Source organism: Mastigoproctus giganteus, chromosome 1, assembly GCF_048544385.1.
Source record: "Mastigoproctus giganteus isolate SK-2022 chromosome 1, ASM4854438v1, whole genome shotgun sequence".
In the NCBI taxonomy this organism is placed as follows: Eukaryota; Metazoa; Arthropoda; class Arachnida; order Uropygi; family Thelyphonidae; genus Mastigoproctus; species Mastigoproctus giganteus.
Window position 1 is genome coordinate 220,176,251 of NC_143575.1, and position 26,751 is coordinate 220,203,001.

General features: G+C 37.7%; 1 protein-coding gene across 2 annotated transcripts in view; it reads left to right on the forward strand.

The window, feature by feature from the left end:
- Vps29 (vacuolar protein sorting 29) overlaps positions 1–26,751 on the forward strand; it is an 87,162-nt gene that overhangs the window by 26,063 nt on the left and 34,348 nt on the right. The window contains exons 1-3 of one of the 2 annotated variants that reach the window (XM_090384435.1): positions 8,883–8,897; positions 15,768–15,959; positions 26,000–26,235. In XM_090384435.1, the coding sequence (XP_090240561.1) occupies positions 8,883–8,897; positions 15,768–15,959; positions 26,000–26,235 (443 nt within the window). Of the gene's footprint in view, positions 1–8,882; positions 8,898–15,767; positions 15,960–25,999; positions 26,236–26,751 lie in introns of those variants that run through there. The other variant, XM_090384429.1, reaches the window with a different exon arrangement.

Genomic DNA, 26,751 nt, shown 5'->3' on the forward strand with positions numbered 1-26,751 from the left:
TTCTGGAGGGTATCATACGGAAGTGTTCCACGTACTATATTGAGGTAAACTCCTCTTATTAATTTACTAATTGAATTAGTCCATAAATGGGTAACCTAAGCCAGAACATCACCAGTGGATCGACACTGATGCAACCCATACTGGCGATCGTTTATCAGATGGAAGGTTTTTAGGTAGTTTAAGAGTTGGCAGGTAATTGCAATGGGACGATAATTGGATGGGAGGGATTTGTCACCCTTTTTAGGAACTGGCTGGATATGAGCAAATTTCCAAGCAGAAGGAAAAACACCTTTGGAATAAGAAAGTGAAAAAAGGCAGCAAAGAATAGGAGTAAGTTCAGGAGCACAGGTTTTGAGAACAAGTGGAGAAATACCATCAGGACCTGGAGCTTTCTTAGCATCAAGATTTGTCAAAATCCTTCTGACATCATTTTGACGGAAGACCACAGGACGCATTGAATGGTTTGTTTGTTTGTTATTTGGTTTTTAGGAGCATTAGCAACTAAGGCCATATTGCTCCGGGATATACGGTGGTCATTCCATGACCTTTCCTCATTCTCCATATTTGGTGGTGACGGGCTCGAACCCCGGTCTAATCAAGAAGCGTGTGCTACACACTGCTGCTCCTTCCCACCTGGCTACGGAGGCACTCATTGAATGGAGCGTGTTGGGAATGGTGGGAGGTGTTTTACCAAGATTATTAATATATGAGTTGGAAGAAAAATGGGATGCTAGCAGGTCAGCTTTATCCTTGGCTGAAGTGAAAACGGAACCATCTGGTTTGGACAGAGGTGGGAGCAGAGATGGGCAAAAGTTGTTGCCAAACTTCACCAGAATGCTTGGCTTCCATGAGGGCAAGAAGCAAGTTTTCTACTCTTAACTTGTTTAAACTCTAGTTTGGACTGATTAATAAATGCTTTACAATTGTTGCGAGCTTTGGTGTAGGCAGAAAATGAAACTGAAGAATTAGAAACAAGCCAATTACGATATGCAACATTCTTCTCTTGAACAGCCTTAGCACATTTATTGGAAAACCAAGGTTTAGATAAAGGACGAGATTTTAAAGTGGAGTGTGGGATAAAGGATTCCATTCCTGCAAAAATAATTTCACTGACACGATCTGAGCAAATGTTGACATCAGAAGTTTTGAAACAGTAATCCGGCCAAGGAAAAGAAGAAAAGAAATCTCGCAGGTCATCCCATTTTGCATTCTTGTAATGCCAAACAACACGAGGTTGGGAATAGCCATGAGATAAAGGCTTCATTGGAGAAGAGACAATCACCAAGTTGTGATCTGAAGTGCCTAAAGGACCTCTCACTTCGACCGTGTACTTAGAAGGATTGTTTGTGAGAAAAAGATCAAGTGTGTTGGCTGTGTGATTAGGATTGTCTGGTTTTCTTGTAGGTAAATGAACAATCTGTTTTAGGTCATTAGTAATTGCAAAACCTCAGCATCTCGACCAGCTGGGTCGGTGTGACCAGAAAACGGAAGCCAGCTGGAGTTGTGAACATTAAAATCACCAAGGAAAATTGGCTGTCATCAGATATGAAGTTCTCTGAGCAGTGCAGAGAGGCTGCAGAGCATACCTCATGGTGTCTTGTCAATGATATACAAGAATTTTGCTAGCAGGGATAAGGAGGCAATTATCCTTTTGTATAAGACAATGGCCGCACCTTGAGTACTGCATACAGGTTTAGAGGCCTCATTTTGGGAAGGATGTAGAACTGCTGGTACTAGTACAGAGAAGGGCAATGAGATTAGTGAGGGGAACAATTGGTGCTCTTACCAAGAAAGGGTTCAGTTCTGCAAATTGCAGTGTTTGGAGACTAGACGCCTGAGTGGTGATCTGATTGAGGTGTTTGAAGGCTTTGAATGGTTTGATCAAGCTGAGTGCTGATAGATTTCTTCCTTTTGCTCAGATTACACACTGGAGGGGACATAAAATCAAATTGAAGGAGATGGTTGCAGAACATATGTGTGGAAATTTTCCTTTAGCCAGTGAGTGTTTGATTACTGGAGCGAAGCCCCAACTGTTGTTCTGGAAGTTGATAGCTTAAATAAATTCAAGGAACTAGACAACCTTTTGGAGGGAATGGATAGATGAAATGGGAAGGATTTTTTTTTTTTGGCTGATGCTGTATAAGCTTTCTTGCATCATATGCTACTCAGTTTCCATACTCAGTAGCTTAGCCAGGATTTTCTGTCAGCAGGTGTAATCACTAAAAAGGCACCAATTGCCTAATGTTAACCTACAGTAATGATTTTGGCATCGGGGATACAATGTACCTGCTGAGCCTACCCCGGCTACGCCATTGATGCCACTACTAATACTAAAGATTGAAAAGAAGGGATTCTAGATTACTAAGTCTCTGACAGGGAATATCAGAGCTGTCATATACACTTTTGAAGCAAAAATAATTGTATAGGGAGTAATTAGGACAATTGATTAGCTAAGGCTGAATCAACCAATAATTATTTGGGATTCTGTCAGAAAAATAAGTGGGGTTTGGCAGACTAAGTGGAAATGACAACATTGAGATTGGAAGATCACGTATATTTGTAAATTGAATGAGGAAGTTTTTGGAAGGTTTAGATCTTTTCGTAGGTAAGCTTGTTCTGTTAGTTTGATTGTTTGTGATGTATTCAGTAGTAAGAAAAAGGACATGCATGAAGTAATGAAATTTTTGGATATTGCATTCACATGGCAAGAATATACCTAGTTCCTTGAGTTAATATACCTTCAATAATGCTCCCCCCCCCCCTTGCACACATACTACTCAGACTTCCTCCAGTTACTATCTGGTAGAGCAGAGGCAGTGAGATTATACGCTAGCTGATTCTGGTGCCTCCTAGGGAGTCTTCCAGTAGGTTCCCTCTGCTGTGCTATCTAGTGGCCAGTGAACACAGTTTTAGAGCCATACTCTTGAAATATAAGGAAGACTGGACTTCCATAAATTCAGGAGACATCAATATTTCTGCATGGTAGAAGAGAAGGCGATTAGCTGGAGCTTTGCTCTGGATATTGGACACTTCCAAAAAGCAAAGGGGTGGTATTGCACTAGTTGATCAGAGCCATCTACCACCCAGTATTGCTTAGTAACACAGAGGGGTGGCATTCCTTGATCCCTGCTTATGTTGGTTCACACATGGGTGGTCACCTCCAGTATACTAGGTGCATATCTGAGAACTTGCACACAGCAGTTAACCCAGAGTTACTAATAGTCTCACCATTGTGAGGTGCAAGCAGAGGGTTTTATTGTCACAGAACTACTAGACTTTGCTGAAATTTGTTGCATTTGACTCATAGTTACTCTTATAAGAAAGATATAGAAACTTTTGCTTACTTAGCATCTATTAAATTGTAGCTAAAGTAATTTCTCATAATTCACTGTATAATGAAATGAAAATAGAAAATACTGTATTAAAAAAAAAAATTCTTGTTTCTACTTTGGCATGACCATCAGGTTAGAGGAGTTTACAGTAAATTATGTACGCAATCGTTAATTGTATTTAGCTGTCACATGGGCTTGAACCACAGTCTGCTCAAAGAGTGTATGTGCTACTGCACTTTCACTCCTGACTACTTGGCTATGTCAGGCTTATCCCAGTTAGAGAATGTAAGTGGGCAAAAATGCATATTTTATAGCAAATAAAATATTTGCTAAACTTACCTCATGTTTGAAATCTTCATTCATTGTAACGCTTTCATTGTTATCAACAGGATCGTAAACGCTAACAGCGGCAACTAACTATTTCTATTTCTCTACTTCTTCAAAAACCTATAAAATGAATTTTTGATTAAAGTACGAACTGAGCGCTGAAAGTACGCATAAATTCAGACTTTAGAAATAATACTTAGTGTTGGATTCCAAAATTCCAATTACAGCCAATATCCACCAAATAAGCCCAATCATGAAACGAAATCTAGAACGAAGTGACCCTTTCATCCCCCCTAAGGGGGTTTATATATGTTGTTGGCTGGCCAATCATCAACGACGATCGCCGTCACGTGGTATAAAAGTGCTGGTCAATGTCAACTGACCACGGGAAATTTCCACGTTTCTGGAAATGGCTCAAAAATCAGCTGTGGTTGATTTTCAAATGTTTTTAAATTCTTATGGAAATTATTTTATAAAGGAAGTTGCATTTTTTTTATGGTAAAAATTTATTCAGCCAATGTAATACAACCACCATGTGGGTGGAATAAATTACCAAATGCAATCAATTGGCAAAATATTTGAATTTTTAGAAACTGTCACCAGTTACCATGGAATTCTGGTTTCATTCAATACAAAGATTTAAGGAAGTGGTTGGATATGATCACTACAAAGTGTAGTATAATTTATGTGAAAGGAGAAGAAAAGAAACACATTTTGTCAAAATATACCAATGCATCTGTAATTAATTTAGAAAAAATTGGTTGTCCACAAAGAAAGAAAATTCAGGTTGAAACAGCTCTTATTGTGATCAATATCTATTGATCACAATAGATATTGATTAAACCAAATTAAACCAAAGGATTATGACGTCATAAGACTTGTTACACCATGCATGGGGAATAAAAGGCTGTCTTTGAATTCCAGGAATTACACCAAAGGATTATGATGTCATCACCATGCAAAGGGATTAATAATGTTTGAACATGCCTAAAGTTCAACACTTTACAGATGCTTTTTTCTGTGAATTCTATCTATATTGAGATTTGGCATGAGGATTATAGATATGCAAATTATAACCTAAAGAAAATTTAGTTTAATGGTTACAGACAGAAAATTAATAAACTTATTTGCATATGGCTCTTGAAATTTTAAAAACAGCAGAAAAAAACTTAATGGTTCATAATAATAATAATGAGATATACATGTCTCATGAAATTTGAAAAATTTAATCGTTTGGAAGTTTATACCGTTGCACATGATTGTACACATCTGTTTTTGATTGGTTGAAAAGTAGGGTGATATTTGGTTTAAAAAGGCTTTTGATCACAGTTCATTTCAGTTCTCTCTAGCCATGGCATCTAAGTTTTACTATTACAGTTTCTATTGCTCTGTGTCTTCAAAATAGCTTGCCCTTGTTGGGTTTGTAAGTTTTCACCCCCGTGTCCAGTTGGAGTCAATTCTTGTGTAATTGTTATTAAATGTGAAGAAGGGACGCTGTTTCAAAAGAAACTTCTGGAATTTACAAAATATTTGTACCAAAAAGAAGACACAGAATACAGAATAAGTGAAAATCTGGCAACAGTGTGTGGGAATGGATTTTTGACTATTCGTTGAATAGAGAACAATGATATTCACGATGCTAAACTTAATGATTTCGAGGTGCAAACTTTATTAAATAAAACTATTATCCATTCAAAAACGACTGCAGCTTTTACAGGAGGAAGTGGCTATCTTCAAACTTACGGGTGATATTATTGTTTCACGTTTATATCGATGTTGTGACGCTTTCCTAAAAAGAAAACTCTTCCATACCAATACGTTCTTGAATGGCACTGAGGATGAACATTTAAAGACTGTATATCCATATGATATTGTTCGTGAATTTCACAGGGAAAAGAAAAGTAGTAGTAGTAGTGGCATGTGATGCAAGAAAGCAAATGTATGAGCTTATGCAGCATCAGCCAAAAAAAAAAATCACACCATTCCCTCAATGCCTGTCCAGTTCCTCCTTAAATTTATTCAACCTATCAACTTCCACAACGACAGATGGACCGTTTGTTCCAGCACTTAACCACCCGCTGGCTAAAGGCAAATTTCCGCACATCTATTCTACATCTGTCCTTTCTTAATTTGAATTTATGCCCCCTTAGGTTCGTAATCTGAACAAGTGGAAGGATCCCATCAGAATTCAGCGTGCTGAACCCATTCAAGGCCTTATACACCTCAATCAGATCACCGTGCAGGGGCCTAGTCTCCAGCCACTGCAATTTACAGAACTTAAGCCTCTCTTGATAAGAGGATCCCTTCATTCCCCTCACCAATCTTGTTGCCCTTCTCTGTACACGCTCAAGTAAATCTACATCCTTCCTAAAATGAGGCCTCCAGACCTGTACGCAGTACTCAAGGCGTGGCCTTACCATTGCCTTATACAGAGGGATAATCACCTCCTTTTCCCTGCTAGCAAAATTCCTATATATCATTGACAAAACCCCATGACCTGCCCTGGCAGCCTGTCTGCATTGCTCAGAAAACTTCATATCTGACTGCACAATTACTCCCAGGTCTTTCATTTTCTACCACCTTAAGTGTAGTACCACACAGTTGGTACGTTTCTCTGGAGTTACTTCTGCCCATATGCAGTACTTTGCATTTTTCAAGGTTAAACTTCAGTTGCCACTTCTTAGCTCATCTGCCCAAATTATCTAGATCCTGTTGCAGTAGCACACTGCCATTACTGTCTTTAACAACCCTGCCAACCTTTGTATCATCTGCAAACTTCGACACTAAGCCTGATATAACTTCATCAATATCATTGATAAATATACAAAACAACAGTGGACCCAACACCGAACCCTGTGGGACTCCACTAATAACATTAGTCCAAGAAGAGCAGCACCCATTGATTACCACCCTCTGTCTTCTCGCACTTAACCATCCTTTTATCCATTGTAGTAACTTACCCTTAATACCATTCTGCTCCAATTTGTACAATAGTCTTCCATGTGCAACAGTGTCAAAAGCTTTCCTGAAATCCAAATATATGATATCAAAATTATTTTTTGCATCCAGTTCCTTTGTAACGACATCATAATATCCTATCAAATTTGTCAGACAAGACTTTCCCTTAACAAACCCATGCTGTGTTTGAATTATTGCTACAGTCTTGTCTAGATGATCCTGCAATGCATCTTTAACCAGCGACTCCATTATTTTACCCCGAACAGAAGTTAAACTAACTGGTCTGTAATTACTCGTGTCACCCTTCGATCCTCCTTTGTGAATTGGGGATACATTTGCACATCTCCAGTCCGTGGGAACCTCCTCTGAGTCCAAGGATGCTCTCATAATTATGGCTAAGGGTTTGCTTAGTTGCTTTGCCGTCTCCTTTAATATAACTGGATAGATCCCATCCACCCCAGGTGCTTTTCTTACGTTTAACTTCAACAGTTTCTCTTCCACTTTGCTCTCAGTTATTACAAAATCATTAAGTATCCTGCTTTAATTTGATAACCTTCTGCCATTTTCAAACCTTAATAATTCCTCATATGTGAATGTAGATGCAAAATACTCATTCAGTTTGTTTGCTATCTGAGCAGGATCATCAACAGTCGAACCACCGATGGACCAATCGGATTCATCCCCTTCCTTTTAGAGTTTATATAAGTAAAGAAATCCTTGCTGTTTTTCTTAGCAACTTTTGCCAAGGATTTCTCGTAATCTGCCTTCGCCTGCCGAACCTCCTTTGTGACCTGATTACAGATTAACTTATATCTGCCATAGGCTTGTGAGTCGCTTGATAATTTATATGCATCCCATTCAAGTGAAGGACTCTTCTCACAATTTTATTCTTATCAAATATTCAATGCTATCTGAACTGAAATCCATGTTGTTAGAACAAACATGTGCTTATTTTTATTATTAGTTTCCTTTGTGCACATTGAAAAGAGATCTGTGTCAAGATTTTATTAGAATAACGATTCCTTTGTAAATAATTTTGTTAACAGTGTTCAATAAAAGACTTCTTGATCTTCAAAAATTCCTCTAAGATTGGGAAAGTTGATGTTCACAATATTAAATTAATACACCAACCGTTTAAATTAACATAGTTTAATATTATGGATGTGTTGCTTAATGTGCTGTGTTGTTGAGAAAGCAGGCAGGTGCCCCCGAAAGCTACAATTGCACAGTTTTAACGCTTTTAAGTATTTATATTTTATTGTATTTTAACTTTTTACTTTTATTTTATTTTATTTTATTTTATTATAATGTATAGTAAGTCAGTCATTGTAAATAGATTATTTTATAATATCCATTATTTTTGTAAATATTACACTATGTTAATTTAAACGGTTGGTGTATTAATTTAATATCGTGAAAATAAAAGACCTCATTCGTTATAAATCTGTCTTCATTAAAAATGAATCACTTTCAGTTGACAAAATACCATTGGTTAAAAATATTGCTCATAAATACTTTAAAAATAAAAACCACACACTAAATAATTTGTTGATTAAAATAATTATGTAAAATAATACTTCTCACTAAAAACACCTGATTGATGATGTCATCACCTTCGGTGGTAGGGGTGGGTGGCAGACCACCCTTCTGTTCAAAATGTTTCATGGGGGTGGATAGGGTGGGTGGTAGACCACCCACTTTGAAATTGTTCAAAGTGCTTTGATGGCTGTGCCCTCTGGTGGTTGGATGGGGAGGGGTAGGGCGGGGGGTAGACCATGAGGGAATATTCCCTCAACGTGAATTGTTGAGAAGGCTTCCACCTTGCAGTGGGTTGATAATGGCTGCAGTTTACCTTTTTTTTTATTTAATCAGGTGCTGCCATATCTTATGTTTCCAAACAATTGCAGACAGTTTGTAATAGATGACAGTCAGAAAATGCATTACAAAACTGGAAGAAAAACTCATCTGTTAGCTGCAGCTGTCTGATTTGAGCAACTTGCAAAAGCTGAAGTAGAATTAGATGATAAATAAATAGATGTAGAGAATATTACTGTATCACAAAAAGAAAAAGTGGGCTTTTTTTTATTTTATTTTATTTTTTTGTTTTTCATGATTTTATTTAAATTTTTTTGTTTTTCATGTTTTTTTTTTTTTTTTTTTTTTGCATGTGGCATTTTCGAAAAATCTTAAAATAAAAATATAAAAATTGCAAATTTTTTTTTTCAGGATTTTTCACACCATTCTAATTTGAATTTTGACAGTTTAATGTTGGGCAATAAAGTCAAAACAAAAATAAATTACTGTTATAAGTGTTTATGCACAGTGTTCCTTTTTATGAAACTTAAATTCCATGAAGAAACTCACTCTTCACAGGGCCTGCCACCATCAGAAATTCATGGCTAAAGCCCATGCACGTGTTTGGAAAACCGACTGTCATGGGCACACACGTTCCAGGAACTTGTATGCAAAAGGGTTAACGTAACTTCTTGTATTACGTAGTTAAGTAAGTACTCCAAAATCTTCCCTGACATAAGCAGCTTGTTGGTATAAAAAGTTTGGAGCTTCCAGAATAAGTCCTTTGGTATTTAATATTTGTATTTATTGAAGTTACCGCTTGATACCACCGAAAAAAAATGCATTTATATGTATCATAAATAATTAAAAGAATTACAACTTTCAAAAAACTGAACTTGATATTAATGAATCTAACAAACTAATCAATCACTCTTTGCTGAGAAAAGTCCCTGATTAATAACAGTATAAAAAGATTGTTTACAAAAAGATTGGCAGTCTTTTTATGCTGCCAACTGTCTAGATTTGTTTTTGTTATGGAATATTCACTTTCTGTCACACTGAGAAATTTCCCAGTGACATTAAAACTTTCCTTGTTTGAGAGAATGGCAAAATTGTCAAGTGTGTGCAGCAAGTAGTAGAAGCAGAATTTCTGGCTGTCTTCAGCTTCTGTAATGATTCATTAGCATTAGTAGAGGCATATGATGTGAGAAAGCAAGCTTATGCAGCATCAACCAAAAAAAAAAAAAAAAAAAAAAAAACCACTCCCATTTCACCCCTCCGTTTGTTTGAAATACCTGTCCAACTCAGCCTTCAATTTATTTAGGCTATCAACTTCCACAACAAGGGATGGAAGTCTGTTCCACCAACCAACTACCTGCTGGCTCAAAGCAAATTTCCGCACATCTGTCCTACATCTGACTTTCCTCAATTTGAATTTATGCCCTCTCAGGCAACACAGGTTCGATTCCAGTGGGGGCTAAAATTTATGGTGTTAACCCAGCATTGATGTGAAATGAGGAGCTACTTGTGAAAGGGCAGCAGACGCTAGTCACAAAAACATGGCAATTGAAGTTGAATCGCTGATCATGTGATGACCTGCCATAGCCGCGTGGCTGGTCATCATACTCTCACGGGCTGTTGAGACACAGTTTAATTAAGTACTTTTCTTTATATTTCACAGCATTACAATGTTTGTGTTTAAACAGATCGGTAAAAATAATTGATTTTTCTGATCACATGTGTGGGAGGCATATAAATTATCAGGTGACACAGAAGCCTATGGCAGATATAAGCTAGTCACAAAGCTATATAAGCTAGTCATTTGATGTAATCAAGTCACAAAGGAGGTTAGCATTAGTACAGGCATATGATGCAGGAAAGCAAACTTATATAGCATCAGCCAGGAAGAAAAAAAAAAAAAAAAAAACCACTCCCATTTCGCCCCTCCGTTCGTTCGAAATACCTGTCCAAATGAGCCTTAAATTTATTTAGGCTATCAACTTCCACAACAAGGGATGGCACCTCTGTAGCCAGGTGGGAAGGAGCAGCAGTGTGTAGCACACGCTTCTTGATTAGACTGGGGTTCGAGACCGTCACCACCAAATATGGAGGATGCGGAAAGGTCAGGGAATGACCACCGCATATCCCGGAGCAATATGGCCTTAGTTGCTAATGCTTCTAAAAACCAAATAACAAACAAACAAACAACAAGGGATAGAAGTCTGTTCCACCAACCAACTACCCGCTGGCTAAAGGCAAATTTCCACACATCTATCCCACATCTGTGTTTCCTCAGTTTGAATTATACCCTCTCAGGTGATTATTCTGAACAGGAGGAAGAATCCCATTAGCATTGAGCCTGCTCAAACCATTCAAGGCTTTATACACCTCTATCAGATCACCTCGCCAGTGCCTAGTCTCCAGACACTGTAATTCGCAAAACTTAAGCCTTTCTTCGTAAGAGCAACCCTTTGTTCCATTCACTAATCTTGTTGCCCTTCTCTGAGTACTGTATACAGGTCTGGAGGCCTCATTTCAAGAAGGATGTAGAGCTGTATACAGTACTCAAGGTGTGGCCTGACCATTGCCTTATACAAGGGAATAATCACCTCCTTATCCCTGCTAGAAAAATTCCTGTATATCAATTTCAAGACACCATGAGCTATACTTGCAGCCTCTCTGCACTGCTCAGAGAACTTCATATCTGCCTGCACAATTACCCCCAGGTCCTTTTCATTTTCTACCACTGTCAGTGTAGTACCGCAGAGTTGATACGTTGCTCTGGGGTTACTGTTTCCCATTTGTAGTACTTTATATTTGTCAATGTTAAACTTCATTTGTCACCTCTCAGCCCATCTGCTCAACCTTTCCAGATCCTGTTGCAGCAGCATATTGTCAGTAGTGTCCTTAACAACCCTGCCAACCTTTGTATCGTCTGTAAACTTGGACATTAAGCTTGATATACCATCATCAATATCATTTAAAATACAGAAAACAAAAATGGACCCAACACTGAACCCTGAGGACTCCACTAATAACATTAGTCCAAGATGAGCAGTGTCCATTGATTACCACTCTGTCTTCTCCCCTTCAACTATCCCTTTATCTATAGCAGCAATTTGCCTCCGATGCCACAATGCTCCAATTTGTGCAGCGGTCTTCCATGTGCAACATTATTAACAGCAGCCGACCGGGCTAGCCGGGTGGGTAAATTGCCTGCCTGGCAACCCAAAGGTCGCGGGTTCGATTCCCGCCTCAGGCTTGAATCAAAGTACTGCAAAAAAACCTTGGGAAGTGCATTATGGCCACAGAAGCCTATGCAACAACAACTACCAAAAAAAAAAAAAAAAATTTTTAAAAGCCTTTCTAAGATCCAAATGTATATAATATAACAAAGTTATTCCCTGCATCTAGTTCTTTTGTGACTCCATCATAGTATCCAATCAAATTGATCAGGCAAGACTTACCCTTCACAAAACCATGCTGTGTCCAATCTATAACTGAAGTCTTGTCTAGATGATCCTGCAGTGCTTCTTTAACCACGGCGCCTCCGTAGCCAGGTGGAAAGGAGCAGCAGTGCATAGCACACGCTTCTTGATTAGACCCAGGGTTCGAGACCATCACCACCAAATACTGAGGATGCGGAAAGGTCAGGGAATGACCACCGCATATCCCGGAGCAATATGGCCTTAGTTGCTAATGCTCCTAAAAACCAAATAACAACAACAGCTTCTTTAACCAGTGCCTCCATTAATTTTCCTGGAACAGAAGTTAAACTCACAGCTCTATAATACGTTGTCAGCCTTTGATCCTCCTTTGTGAATTGGGATCACATTTACACATCTCCAGTCTATGGGTATCTCCCCTGAGTCCAAAGAAGCACTCATAATTATGGCTAAGGGTTTGCTTACTTTTTTGCTGCCTCCTTTAATATAACTGGATAGATGCCATCCACCCCGGGTGCCATTTTTATGTTTATCCTGAACAATTTCTCCTCCACTTTCCTCTCAGTTATTACAAAATCATCTGGCTCACTACCAGAGTTAACTTCACCTCTGGCATTCCCTTTCCTGAATAACTCATGTCTGAATGTAGATGCAAAATACTCGTTTTGTTTGTTAGCCACCTGAGCAGGATCCTCAACTGTTGAACCATCAATATCCAGTGGACCAATTTGATTCATCCCTTTCCTTCTAGAGTTTACATAGGTAAAGAACTCTTTTCTGTTTTTCTTTGTATCCTTTGCCAAGGATTTCTCATAATCTGCCTTTGCCTGCCTAATCTCCTTTGTGACTTGGTTACAAAGGAGGCAGACTAGCTTATATCTATCATAGGCTTCCATATCACTCATTAATTTATATGTATCCCATGCATTTTTCTTCTCTGTCTTATGTCTCATTAGTTTATCTGACATCCATTTAGGCCTAAACCTTGAACAATATTTCTTAGTTGGTATGTAAAGCCTAGTAGCTTCCAAGATAAGTTCTTTGAATGCTTCCCATTTTGAATTTGCTGTTGGTAACATCATCAGTTGGTCCCACTGTATAGAATTTAAATACTGTCTCAGACTATCATAGTAGCCTTTACGAAAGCAAAAACCCTTCCCTTTACCCCTGAGTTAATCCCACTTTAGCACACTGTGATCACTGCCACCTAGTGGTTCCTTTATCTGCAGATTCTTAATGCGTGAAGAATCACTACTGATAATCAGATCAAAAGTATTACCCCCTCTAGTTGCCTCCCGAACATGCTGAGCAGTGTCCATTGATTACATTGATTGTGGATTTATTGGATGATGTAGAAAACAATCATCCAAGAAATCCACAGAAGTCTTGCTAATGTGTGAGTGGCCAATCCACAAATTCCCGTCAATATCAGGTAAATTAAAATCCCCCATTATAAGACTCTCTGATTTACTGGCCAACTCTATTTCCTTGTACAGTTTCTTATTATACTCATCAGAGTCTTTAGGCCTATAGCACACTCCTACTCTCAATTTTGATCTCCTAATGCTTATGTCACACCAAACTGACTCGACACCGCACTGTCCAGTGATGTCGACTGGCTTCACTTCCTTAGATTTTTTGTTTCTTAACTAATAGCGTAACCCCTCCTCCCTTCCTATCCTGTCTATCCTTACTGTACACATTGTACTCCTCAAATTCCAGTTCTGCATTCCTTATATCTGTGTGACCCCACGTCTCTGATATCCCAACAATATCTGCCTTTGTTGTTTTGAGCAATACTTCAAATTCATCAAATTTATTTACCAAATTCCTAGCATTGGTGTACATGCAAGTATACATGCACCTGTTATTATTCTTAGCTACCCTACCACAACCCATGTGTTTACTTGTACCGCAATGACTTCCAGCAGTCTCTGAAATATCCTCTATCTTGTCGAGGCTGCTGCCCATTCCAATAGAAGCAGTGCAATGATCACTTTAACCTATGCCAGTGACTACTGTTAATCTATTAGTCCTTGTATCCCCCCCAAGCTAGCAGTTTTCCGACCCACCTAACACTGTCTCGATAGCATCAGCAAATATTCTTGCACCCTTTCTATTTAAGTGTATCCCATCCCTGTAGAAGCAGTCTCTCCTGTTAACAAGTACAGGCCAGGCTAAAAAAAAATTCTACCCTTTGAGCCTTGCACAATCTTTCCAGGGTCGAATTGATCGACAAGGCTCTCATCATATACTCCCCCCTATCGTGTCTGGGAAGAATTGCAGTCACTTTCAAATTCAACCCTAATTCGTGGCTTTATTTCAACAATGACCTGTACTTGTTAAGTAATTCCGCCGGTCTCCTACTCTTAATATCATTAGTGCCAATGTGTACAACTTGTGTGAATGTAGATGTGGATATACTATAAACAAACACTGATTATGATATTCCTAGATCTCAGTTTAGTGTGAAGAAATTTTTGATCAGATTAGGGAACTTCAGATTGCTTAGAATGTCTTATACAGGGTGTCTCAAAAATATTGGTACAAATGTTTAGGGGAGGTAGGTAACATCTAAAGGAAAGTGAATCACATAGGAACCCATAACCGGAAATGTCACCATAAGTCGGTACACGGCGCTGTTCATCAGTTTGTGAGAATTTCTTGTTTACTCATTCAAGCAGTAGTCGCCGCACGAAGAGTATGCATTGATATACGAACTGTGAGCTGGCAGACATGCATCTAGTGTATGGATTAGCAAAGGGCCCACACGGTGTGCGTCCCCATGCGGCACAACAACCCTTCGCAATAAATGTGTGGGCAGGTATGGTGGGTGACTGCTTAGTCGGCCCATACCTGTTGCCATCCTGCATGAACTCTGCTAAATATCGGATCTTTCTTGAACAAGTTCTACCAGGGAACTATTTTCCCGTGACGTTTCTGGTTATGGGTTCCTTGATGATGTTCCAGCAAATGTGAGACGCAACATTTCGTTTCAACATGATGGGGTGCCTGCCCATTATGGAAGGTGTGTTTGTGACCATTTGAACAGAGGTTTTGGGCATCGATGGATTGGCCGTGGTGGACCCGTTGGCTGGCCCCCACGCTCACCTGATTTATCGAGCCTTGATTTCTTTCTGTGGGGGGCCCTGAAATATATCGTGTATGAATCGCCTGTGGAGACGGAAATGGATCTTGTGGCGAGACTCGTCTGTGCTGCTGCAACTGTCAAAGAAATTCCAGGTGTGTTCAACCGTGTCCGCCAATCCATGCTGCGTCGGTGTCACGCATGGATCCCGTCTCATGGTGGAACCTTCGAGCATCTGTTGTAACATCATGAAATGCATCAATCTCATACTCCATTATTAATATTATGTCAAATAAATGTTTGCCACTAATTACTGTCTTGTGTCATTTTTGCTTCTTGTGCCTCTGCTACTACTTTCCCGTGACGTTTCCGGTTATGGGTTCCTGTGCGATTCACGTTTCTTTAGATGTTACCGACCTCCCCTAAATGTTTGTACCAATATTTTTGAGACACCCTGTATATGTCTTATATTTTTCATCTCTGTATTCTTCTAAATTCAGAATTGAGTTCCATATATTTATAAACCTTTTTAGTTATTTTAATTATTAATTGTTAAACATCAAGTAACAAAGTATTTTGCACATAGTAGAGTATTTACATTTAAATATACAGCTGTGAATTAAATATCATGTTATTTTCTTCTAAAAATTATACATGCAATATCCATAAAAAAGAGAAGCCCAGAAGATGCTCATTTAGTTTAGGAAAATAAAAGAGAGAAGGTTGGAAATGATGGTATAGATCAGAAAAAAAAAATTAAATTTATTTGTGACTGTTAATAGATCTTTAGAAGATTTTTAAATCAATTTTCCTTTTTAATAGTTGGTACTGGTATTAGGAGATCTCCACATCCCCCATCGATGTCATAGTTTACCTCTGAAGTTTAAGAAACTATTAGTTCCAGGGAGAATTCAGCATATTCTTTGTACTGGAAATTTGTGTACTAAGGAATCCTTCGATTATTTGAAGACACTGGCTAGTGATGTTCACATTGTAAGAGGAGATTTTGATGAGGTATATTAAGTTTTTTAAAAATTTTCTGTAGCACTAACATTACACTTATAAATTGTATTTAACTATATAGTATCGGTGTAAATACACCATAGTTAACCCATAAACTTGAGCTATGTATGTAGCGTAGAGGGCATCGTTTTAATTGTATCTCATATTGTGGTTGCCTTCACAACGAGATAGCTGCTATTGCATTACTTCAAATATATAACGCTTCCCTAGTAGAGAAGACTACTGTTATTTATTTTCAGCAGTACCACCACCCAGCTATTGGTGGTGATACCGCCAAAAATATTGGGAAGCTATTGGGCTTCATCACCACTGATGATGAAGCCTCGAAAGAATGATGAAGCCACTGATGATGAAGCTTCGAAACGATCGTCTGGGTGGTGGTACTGCTGAAAAAAAATAACAGTAGTCTTCTCTACTAGGGAAGTGTTATTTATTTGAAGTAATGCAATAGCAGCTATCTCGTTGTGAAGGCAACCACAATATGAGATACAATTAAAACGATGTCCTCTACGCTACATACGTAGCTCAAGTTTATGGGTTAACTATGGTGTATTTACACCGATACTATATAGTTAATTATCAAAACCCATAAGGATTATTATGCCTTGTGCATTTTCAAATTTTATTTAAATACAGTACCAAAATCTTTTGGAATACAAGTGATTCACTTTCAGTGTTCGTTGTGAGAACTGTAGGTTAATTAAAAATGACAATTAATAATAATTTAGAATACAGATGGACCTAAAATCACCTTAAGTGCAGAATTTAATGGATATTTCTTTCATTGACCTGTCATCATTATTTAGTTGGCTCATACAAAGTTTTCATTAAGGAAAAAAAAAAGCATATCATTATACACTTCATTATACGTTACCAAAAAAATTGGGACACTTAACGTCTTTTGAGCATGTAAATCTTACAAAAGTAACACATGGTAACACAAGGGACATAAATAAAGTTGTAGAGAGAACAAGTGTTATCCAACTTTTAAGTTGGATCCCAAAAAGCAGCAGACAAATAATTATTGAAAAAAAAAAATAGTCAAAAACAAATTCGCCACAGCAATTACCAAAGAATGCTTTTAATCAAAGTTCTGGAAAGATGAGATACTAATCACAAGACAGAAATAAAATAAGGTCAGGATGGAAGACAAAATAGTAAAATAGTTGCACAGCTGTAATAACCACAATACTGTATTTAAATAATATTGCTGAAAGTACTTAAATTTAATCTTTTGAAAAGTATCAAATTAAGACTTGATTTTTCCAGGTTTCCAATCTTCATTTGCTGTCTCTAACAAGTTTTGTGACTACTGAAACCTCAACCCTAAGCAATGCTTTACCTACCAACTAGGAGTCTGCAATATTAGTAATAATAACTCTATCAACAAAGTGCCTGCCTGGCAACCCAAAGGTCGCGGGTTCGAATCCCGCCTTGGGCTTGGATCACAGTACTGCAAAAACCTTAGGAGGTGAATTATGGCCACAGAAGCCAATGTGCCAACAACTTACTAAAAAAAAAAAAAAAACATTGAGATATAGTAAATCTTCACATACAATGCTACTAAACAGAACAATGAGCCCAATTCTGCTGGAATTGGACATCTATAAGAAGGGTTTCAGAAAAGTACAGCACACCACTGTCTGTTCCATCCATAGAGACACTCTTGATGTCATCATCTAAAATCTTTATCCAAGCCACTCAGTATCCATCAAAGACCTTTATTTGTCCCAAATGTAGAATTAAGGAGTGTACTGTAGTTGCTAATATTGGATTCAAATAAAAACAGTGTCTGATCCAAAGAAAGACACCATCCTAGTAGCAAACCTCCTCGAAACAACTGTAGAACAGTTGTGTGGGAAGCATTCAGGGAAGTAATTGTTGAAGTTACTAGGCTTCTTGTACCAAGTAAATGCTTTTCAAGCCTTAAATCTAAATGGATGTCAGATGAACTGATGAGACTTGTGGTAGAGAAGAAATGTGCATGGGATGCATATAGATTAACAGGGCACACAGAAACCTGTGGTAGGTATAAACTAGTCTGCAATCAAGCCAGAAAGAAGAATAGGCAAGCTAAGGTACATTGCAAGACGTCTGACAAAGAATGCCAAAAAAAAAGCAGCAAAGACTTCTTATGTTAATAGTAGAAAGAAGGAATTGAATCACATTGGTCCACTAGATACGAATGGGTTAACTGTTGATGATCCTGCTCAGGTTGCTGACAAACTGAATATGTGGTAATAGTAGTAGTAGATTTTGCATCTACATTCGCACATGACAAATTCTTTAGGGAAGAAGATGCCAGAAGTTTGTCAAACTCTACCAGGAAGCTAAATGATTTTGTGATAACCAAGAGGAAAGTGGAACAGAACTTGTTGAAGCTATACATAAAAAAATATATATATATTTTGTATAGCTAGAACTCAACATTTTGACTTATGATCCCAGTGAATCTGCCAGCCAATCATATACCGAGGGAGTACAGATGAACCTTATCGTTGTAATGTACCAGTCAGTGACATCGCAGTCATGAACCTATGTCAAACCCTTGAACTGAGCCATAATCCACAAGTGGTGGTTTACCATATTAGCAATCTGCTTTCAGTATTGACCGCCCCTGCCCAGAAACACCTTCATCAGGAATTACCACGTCAAGCAACATCTCTACCTTAGCAAAAAATTCATAGAACAACCATTATATGAAAAATCCAGACTGCCACTGCCTACCTGTTCAGAGCAAGACATCTTATGAAGAAATCATTGCCATCCACACCCTGTTCAAAGTTGACAACCCATCAGAACCTTCATTCCCACAGTAGCATTAGTAGAGGCACATGATGCAAGAAAGCAAGCTGATACAGCATCACCCAAAAAAAAAAAAAAAAAAAACCTTTACATTTCACTGATCCATTCATTCCAAGTGTTTGTCTAGTTCTGCCTTGAATTTATTTAAGCTGTCAACTTCCACAACAGATGGAAGTTTGTTCCAGCAATAAACTACCTGCTGGCTAAAGGCAACCTTCCGCATATCTATTCTACAACTGTGTTTCCTCAGTTTGAATCTATGCCCCCTCAGGTTTGTAATCTGAGCAAAAGGAAGAATCCCATCAGCATTGAGCTTGCTCAATCCATTGAAGACCTTATACATTCTCAATCAGATCGCTTCGCAGGTGCCTAGTCTCCAGAAGCTGCAATTTGCAGAACATAAGTCTTTCTTCGTAAGAGCATCCCTTTGTTCCCTTCACCAGCCCTATTGCCCTTCTCTGTACTCATTCTAGCAACTCTACATCCTTCTTAAAATGAGGCTTCCAAACCTGTATGCAGTACTCAAGGTGTGGCCTGACCATTGCCTTATACAAGGGGATAATCACCTCCTTATCCCCGCTCGAAAAATTCCTGTATACCTTTGACAAGACTCCATGACATACTCTGGCAGCATGTCTGCACTGATCAGAAAACTTCAAATCTGACTACACAATTACCCCCAGATCTCTTTCATTCTCCACTACTCTGAGTGTAACACCACATAGTTGGTACATTTCTCTGAGGTTAACTGCTACCCATATGCAGTACTTTGCATTTGTCAATTTTAAACTTCAGTTGTCACTTCTCAGCTCATCTACCCAACTTTTCCAGATCCTGTTGCAGCAGCATACTGTCATTACTGTTATTAGCAACCCTGCAAACCTTTGTATCATCTGCAAACTTTGACATTGAGCTTGATATACTTTTATCAATATCATTGAGTGAGTACCGTTTTCTAAGCATTTGCTATTCATTTTTTAGTCAATATCATTGATAAATATATATAAAACAATGGGCCCAACACCGAACCCCGAGGGACACCACTAATAACATTAGTCCACATAGAGCAGTACCCATTGATCACCACTCTGTCTTCTCCTTCTCAACCATTCTTTTATCCATTGTAGCAATTTGCCCTTAATGCCATACTGCTCCAATTTGTACAGTAGTGTTCCATGTGCAACAGTATCAAAAGCTTTTCTGAAATCCAAGTATATGATATAAAAATTATTTTTTGCATCCAGTTCCTTTGTGACCACATCACAGTATCCAATCAGATTGGTCAGACAAGACTTTCCCTTAACAAACCCATGCTGTGTCTGAATTATTGCTGCAGTCTTGTCTAAATGATCCTGCAATGCTTCTTTAACCAGTGATTCCATTATTTTCCCTTGGAACAGAAGCAAACTAACAGGTCTGTAATTACTCATGTTACCCTTTGATCCCCCCCCTTTGTGAATTGGAGATACATTTGAACATCTCCAGTCTGTGGGGACTTCCCCTGAGTCCAAGGATGCTCTCATAATTATGGCTAAGGGTTTGCTTACTTCCCTTGCTGCCTCCTTTAATATAATTAGATAGATCCCATCCACCCCAGGTGCCTTTCTTATGTGTAACTTCAACAATTTCTCCACCACTTTGCTCTCAGTTATTACAAAATCATTTAACTTCCTGTTAGAGTTTGATAAACATCTGGCCCTCTCCTCCTTGAATAACTCTTCATGTATGAATGTAGATGTAAAATACTCATTTAGTTCAGCAGCTATCTGAGAATGATCATCTACAGTCAAACCATTGATATCAAGTGGACCAATCTTTTTCCATCCGCTTCCTTTCAGAGTATATAAGTAAAGAAGTGTTTGCTGTTTTTCTTTGCATCCTTTGCCAAAGACTTTTCGTATTCTGCCTTCGCTTGCCTAACCTGCTTTGTGACTTGATTACAGAATAGCTTGTATCTACCATAGGCTTCTGTCTTGCCTGACAATTTATGTGCATCCCATGCATTTTTCTTCTCTGCCACAAGTCTCATTAGTTCATCTGACATCCATTTGGGCCTGAACCTAGAGCAGTATTTCTTAGTTGGTATGAAAAGCCTAGTAGCTTCTAAAATTACTTCCTTGAATGCTTCCCATTTAGAATTTGCTGTTGGTTACATCATCAGTTGGTCCCACTGTATAGAACCTAAAAAATCTCTGAGACCACTGTAGTCGCATTTACGAAAGGAAAAATCTTTCCCTTTACCCCTGATGGTAGTTACATCTTTAAGTAAATCCCAAATCAGTACACTGTGCTCACCAACCTAGTGGTTCCTTTATCTGTAAATTCTTAATGCATGAATAATCACTGCTGATAATCAGATCAAGAGTGTTACTCCCTCTTGTTGCCTCTCTAACATGCTGCTGAAGAAAACAATCATCCAATAAATTCACAAAAGCCTTGCTAGTGTGTGAGTGACCAATCCACAAGTTCTAATGGCCCCTCCATAGTCAGGTGAGCAAGAGCAGCAATGCATAGAACACGCTTCTTGATTAGACCGGGGTTCGAGCCCGTGACCACCAAATACGGAGGATGCGGAAAGGTCAGGGAATGACCACCACATATACCCGGATCAATATGGCCTTAGTTGCTAATGCTCCTAAAAACCAAATAACAAGTTCTAGTCTTTATCTAGGAAGTTAAAATCCCCCATTATAAGACACTGATTTACTGGCCCATTCTATTTATCTGTATAATTGTTCATTGTACTCATCCGAGTCATTAGGCCTATAACCAACTTCTACCCTCATTTTTGCTTTCCTAGTGCTTATGTCACACCAAACTGACTCAACATTGCACTGTCCATATATGTCAGTTGGATGCACTTTCTTAGATTTTGTGTTTCTTAATTAACAGCCTAACTTCTCTTCCTATTCTGCCTATCCTTTCTGTACACATTGTACTCCCCAAATTCCAATTCTGCATCCCTTTTATCTGAGTGGCACCATGTCTCTGATATCCCAACAATATTTGCCTTGGATGTCTTAACCAGCACTTCAAATTCATCAAATTTACTTACTACACTCCTAGCTTTGGTGTACATGCAAGTATACATGCACCTGTTCTTATTCTTAGTTAATCTAGCACTGCCCATGTACTTGTTTCATGACCCCATCAGTTCCTGCCCAGCAACTGGCTTTTTGGGCTGCTGCTCATTCCAATAGAAGCAGTGCAAGAATCATTTCCACCTCTGCTTTTGGCTACTGTTAATCTCTTTGTCTGTGAATCTTCCCAAGCTAGCAGTTTTCCGACCGCCTAACATTGCCTCAATAGCATCAGCAAATATTCTTGCACCCCTTCTATTTAAGTGTTTCCCATTTCTGTAGAAGCAATCTCTCCTTTTAACAAGCACAGACCAGGCTGAGAAAAATTCTACCCCATGAACCCTGCACAATCTCTTCAGGTCCGAATTTATTGACAAGGCTCTCATCATATATTCCCTCCTGTCGTGTCTGGGCAGGATTGCAGACACTTTCAAATTTAACCCTAACTTGCAACTTTTTTTCGGCATTGACCTGTACTTGCTTAGTAAATCTACAGATCTCCTATACTTATGTCATTAGTGGCAACATGCACAACGATTTTTGTGCCCTTAAAAGATATATATCTGCTCTCCAATGTCATCAACTTTTGCTCCTGGCAGACATACCTTGGTCTTGTTCCAGTTGTTTCCACATGTTTCTTTCTCAGAATAAAAGTCATTCTACTGATGTCAAGAAAAGTTTCCATATAAGGGTAAGCACCTCCATGACTTCTATTCTGAAACATATGAGTGAGTCCCCACTTCCCATTGCAGAAACCTCATTATTACCTCTCTTAGATTACTGGCAACAGCTGAGTATACTGAGCCTGCAATAGATCATGAGCTGCATATGATGAGGGCAGCCGTAGCCTAGTGGTCAGGCGCACGGGTGCATAAGTACACGTGCCTTGAGTGACCGGGGTTCAAGCCTGTGACTGCTGAATATGGTGCTGTTTCTTGTATTCTGTCTATCTTGTGAACTCCTCTGATCATTTGGTCGTCCCGGAGTATAAACAGAAAATTTATTTATTTATACCAAAGTATCAGCACATTTATGGATAATGCCAAATTATACTTCCTTTAAAGTGGAATGGGATACTTGGGACTTTAGATCAGTGTAATATTCCAGAAATTTCACTTTGCTAAGAGTTGTTTTTTTTTTTTTTTTTTTTTTTTAATTTATACCTTTGCGATCCACATGTCACGTCTCACATGATATTGTAAAATTTCTGTTGTGGTCCAATGTTTATGTTCAATTGTTAACGGCTGGTTGCTGTAGATTTTCTTCCTTTTTAGTATTCACTGTGTATTTACTATCTGCCAGAAACAGTGTTTTTATTCATGGCATCAGCATCTCATAAAAGGCCTTTCTGATGAAGAATTGTTAGAACTTTCTGATTCAGAATTTGATTTACCTTTGTCCAATATTTGTAATGATTTTAATTTCAATCCCCCACGATATATCTTGTAGCAGTGATGAAGGAATAGATGATGATGACCTGTCAACCATTGCTGGTGTGGAAAATTGAAGACCAAGCAAGATAAATGACATTTCATTCAAACATTTTCCCTCTACTGTTTCAAGCTGTGAATTTATTTTGAGTAATTCAAGTAATCCAAAAACTTAACTTTAATATTTGCAGCTGTTTACTGATTTGTTGTTATAACAATTATTTAATTATTATAATAATTATTTAATAATAAATTAATTTGGTTTAATAACTATGCCAACAAAATTATTTCAAACAAGTTATTTTCTGATTGTTCCATATGAACTTACTGGTTTTTGGTGTGACTATTAATGTGGGACCAAATGGAAAAATTTCTATAAAGGAAGAAAGTGGAAGCGGTGGAAGAAAAGAAACAGTTTGGTATTGTGAGACATGCTCCAGAAAACCAGGACTGCATTTTGCATTCTGGTAAATGTTTCAAGAAATACTACACACTAAAATCACATAAATAATTATATATTTAAAATGTCTAAAACATCTTTAATGTTTTATCAGTCAGTTTTATATAATAATAATAATTTTTGAAGAGGCATTGTTTTTGAAGTTTCGCTATATTAGTGTTGATAAAGTTATTACTAATATTGCAAAATCCTGGTTGGTAGGTAAAACACTGCTTAGGATTTGGATTTTAGTAGTCGCAAAACTACTGTGCCAAATTCTCTACAGAAATTCAGTTCCTGTCTTATAATTTTTTTGTTTCCATTAGCTATCTAGCTAGTTTATTTTCTAAGTGTTTGATTACTCCCAGTGGGGGGCTGTTAGCTTCTCCCTGCACTTTGTCAGACACTCAACTAGATTAGGGAGGATATTTATTCCAACAATAAACATTTGGGTATTTTCTGTATGCTAGTTTGACTTTTTTTTTTCCTAATAATTATTTACCTGCTGCTTCTTGGGATCCAACTTTTTCCCCTTTGTGCTTTTCTTTCTACATCTACTGATATCAAGTATAAGCTTTTTGGTAACTATACACTTAACTTTTCTGTACAAAATCCTGCAGCACAAAAATGTGCAGCTGCATGCATCAACATTGCCCAACACTTTACGCTCAATGCAGTAGGCAGCTAATCATCATGAATTTAAAAATATTTTATATATGAAGACAGAAAAACTTTTGAACAATACAGCAGAAAATAGTAGATGCCATCATGAAATATTAAGGAACTTAGTGCCTGTTTTTGTTATGCTATAATTTGCTTTCCATACCCCAGCCTTTGATTTTGATAGAGCCAGGCTCTCTCTCTCTCTCTCTCTCTCTCTCTCTCTCTCTCTCTCTCTCTCTCTCTCTCTCTCTCTCTCTCTGTTGTAATGAAGGGTTCTGCTGCAGGAATAATTGCAGATTTCTAATAAATCATTGATGCTTTTTAGCTTTGCAATTGGTGTTTTTGCTCTGTTATAATTACTGTTTTAATGCTACTAACTTCTAAGATACACCAAGGTTTCACTGCAAGAGGAGCTTCCATGTCATCATTCTACTACCAGGACACTGAATTCTAACAAACAAATAACTCACATGCCTTTTCCTATATACCCATATACTCCAATTATTGCCTGTGGCATTGTGAGATCTTGATCTTTTTTGCATCAATAAGTGACTTACATAGAAAAAACAATGACATGCATAGAAAACAAAGAAAAAACAATATCAGAACCTTAAGAGGAATTTGTACCCATATTCAATGAAAAAGTTTCGTAAATATCAAGTAGTAACTGCTTGAGTTTTCCCAAGGTTTCTCCCTGGAATTTGTACAGAGATTTAGTATTATATTGTGCAACGTCTCCACAGACTTTTGATGCACTAGCCAAAAATAATAATAATAATAATAAATAAATTAAATAAATTTAAAAAAAAAAATAAATAAATAAATATATATATATATATATATATATATATATATATATATATATATATATATAAAATAAAGCAAGCAACCTATGTTTCAACTCTCACGTAAGCAGCTATCCAGCCAACCTTTGAATTTCCCCATCTATCAACCTCAGCTCTCCATACCAGTGACACTTTCAGTAATTAACAACTTGCTGACTAAAAGAAAACTTCCATTAATCCAGTCTAAATCTGTTTTCTAGTTCTAGAATCATAAAAATTTTGCCTTCCATATGGTCAAGATGGAAGAAAATACTCTACAGTTGGCATAAATAGAATATCTACTAGTTTTCAATGAAAACCTTTTAGTTTACAATACTCTGACAGTTTTCTTTGGTTATTGAAACTTGTTACCTTTGGACATTTTTTTATTTGGAAACATAAATAAGAATAAATAGCAAGGATTCTTGAGGCTCTATGGTAGATATTGAACAGTTTCAGTATTATATTTTGCCAGAAATGCAGTTACCATAGTAGTGAGACAGTGATGAAGCAGTTAATTGTTCTGATCTTTATTTTTCATTTATAGTCTTTTAGATACTGGTGTACACTGGCATGCAATTGTAACAAGCAAGCGGTGTAATAACAGACTAGGCACATGCAAGTAATTGATAAGTGACTAGTTCTGTATACTGGGTAATGCCAGCGATAAGAGTGATAAATGATGTTGACCACTGTTAAAGTAATTTTTTCTCTACTTAGTGAACTAGCCATTGTAGTTCATATTTATTTCTTTTAGCTTATTCCAGTTATATAACATTTTGTATTGCAGAATCTGAACTATCCGGAGCAGAAAGTAGTAACGGTTGGCCAGTTTAGAATTGGATTATGCCACGGTCATCAGGTAGTTCCATGGGGTGATCCTGATAGTCTAGCTTTAATCCAGCGTCAGTTAGATGTAGATATTCTAATTTCAGGACATACTCATAAATTTGAGGCATATGAACATGAAAACAAATTTTACATTAATCCTGGATCAGCTACTGGTGCCTACAGCCCATTAGAGAGGTAATTTTTTTTATTTAATTATTGATAGAAATAAAAAGTAATGATTTGATGAGTAGATAAAAATCAATTTATTTTGCCAATGACATCAATCTCACAAAATATGCAACTTAATGTCTTGGACTACATTAGTTTTATCAATTATTAACTTTTATTGGTCTGTGGAAAATTTATAGCATAAGAATAAACATCGCCTTATGGAATCTGTGTCACTGCCTAAGTTGCAAGCATCTCCACTCATTTCTAATCCATTGGAAACCATACATTTACTGTAGTTTATACTACTATTAGTTTCTAAACAGGGTGTCTACGAATATGAAAGCCATGAAGTAATGAAATTTGACCAGTAACTGAGTGGACCTTGGTTCAATCCCATGACTACGAAATATGATTAACAGTTGTATTCATAATTTATTGTAAACTCTTCTGACTTGGCCATAGTGCCAGAGTATAAAAAAGAAAAAGTAATGAACAATGAGCCATCAGAATTCACTCCCCATGAAGAATTACTGGGTGGAT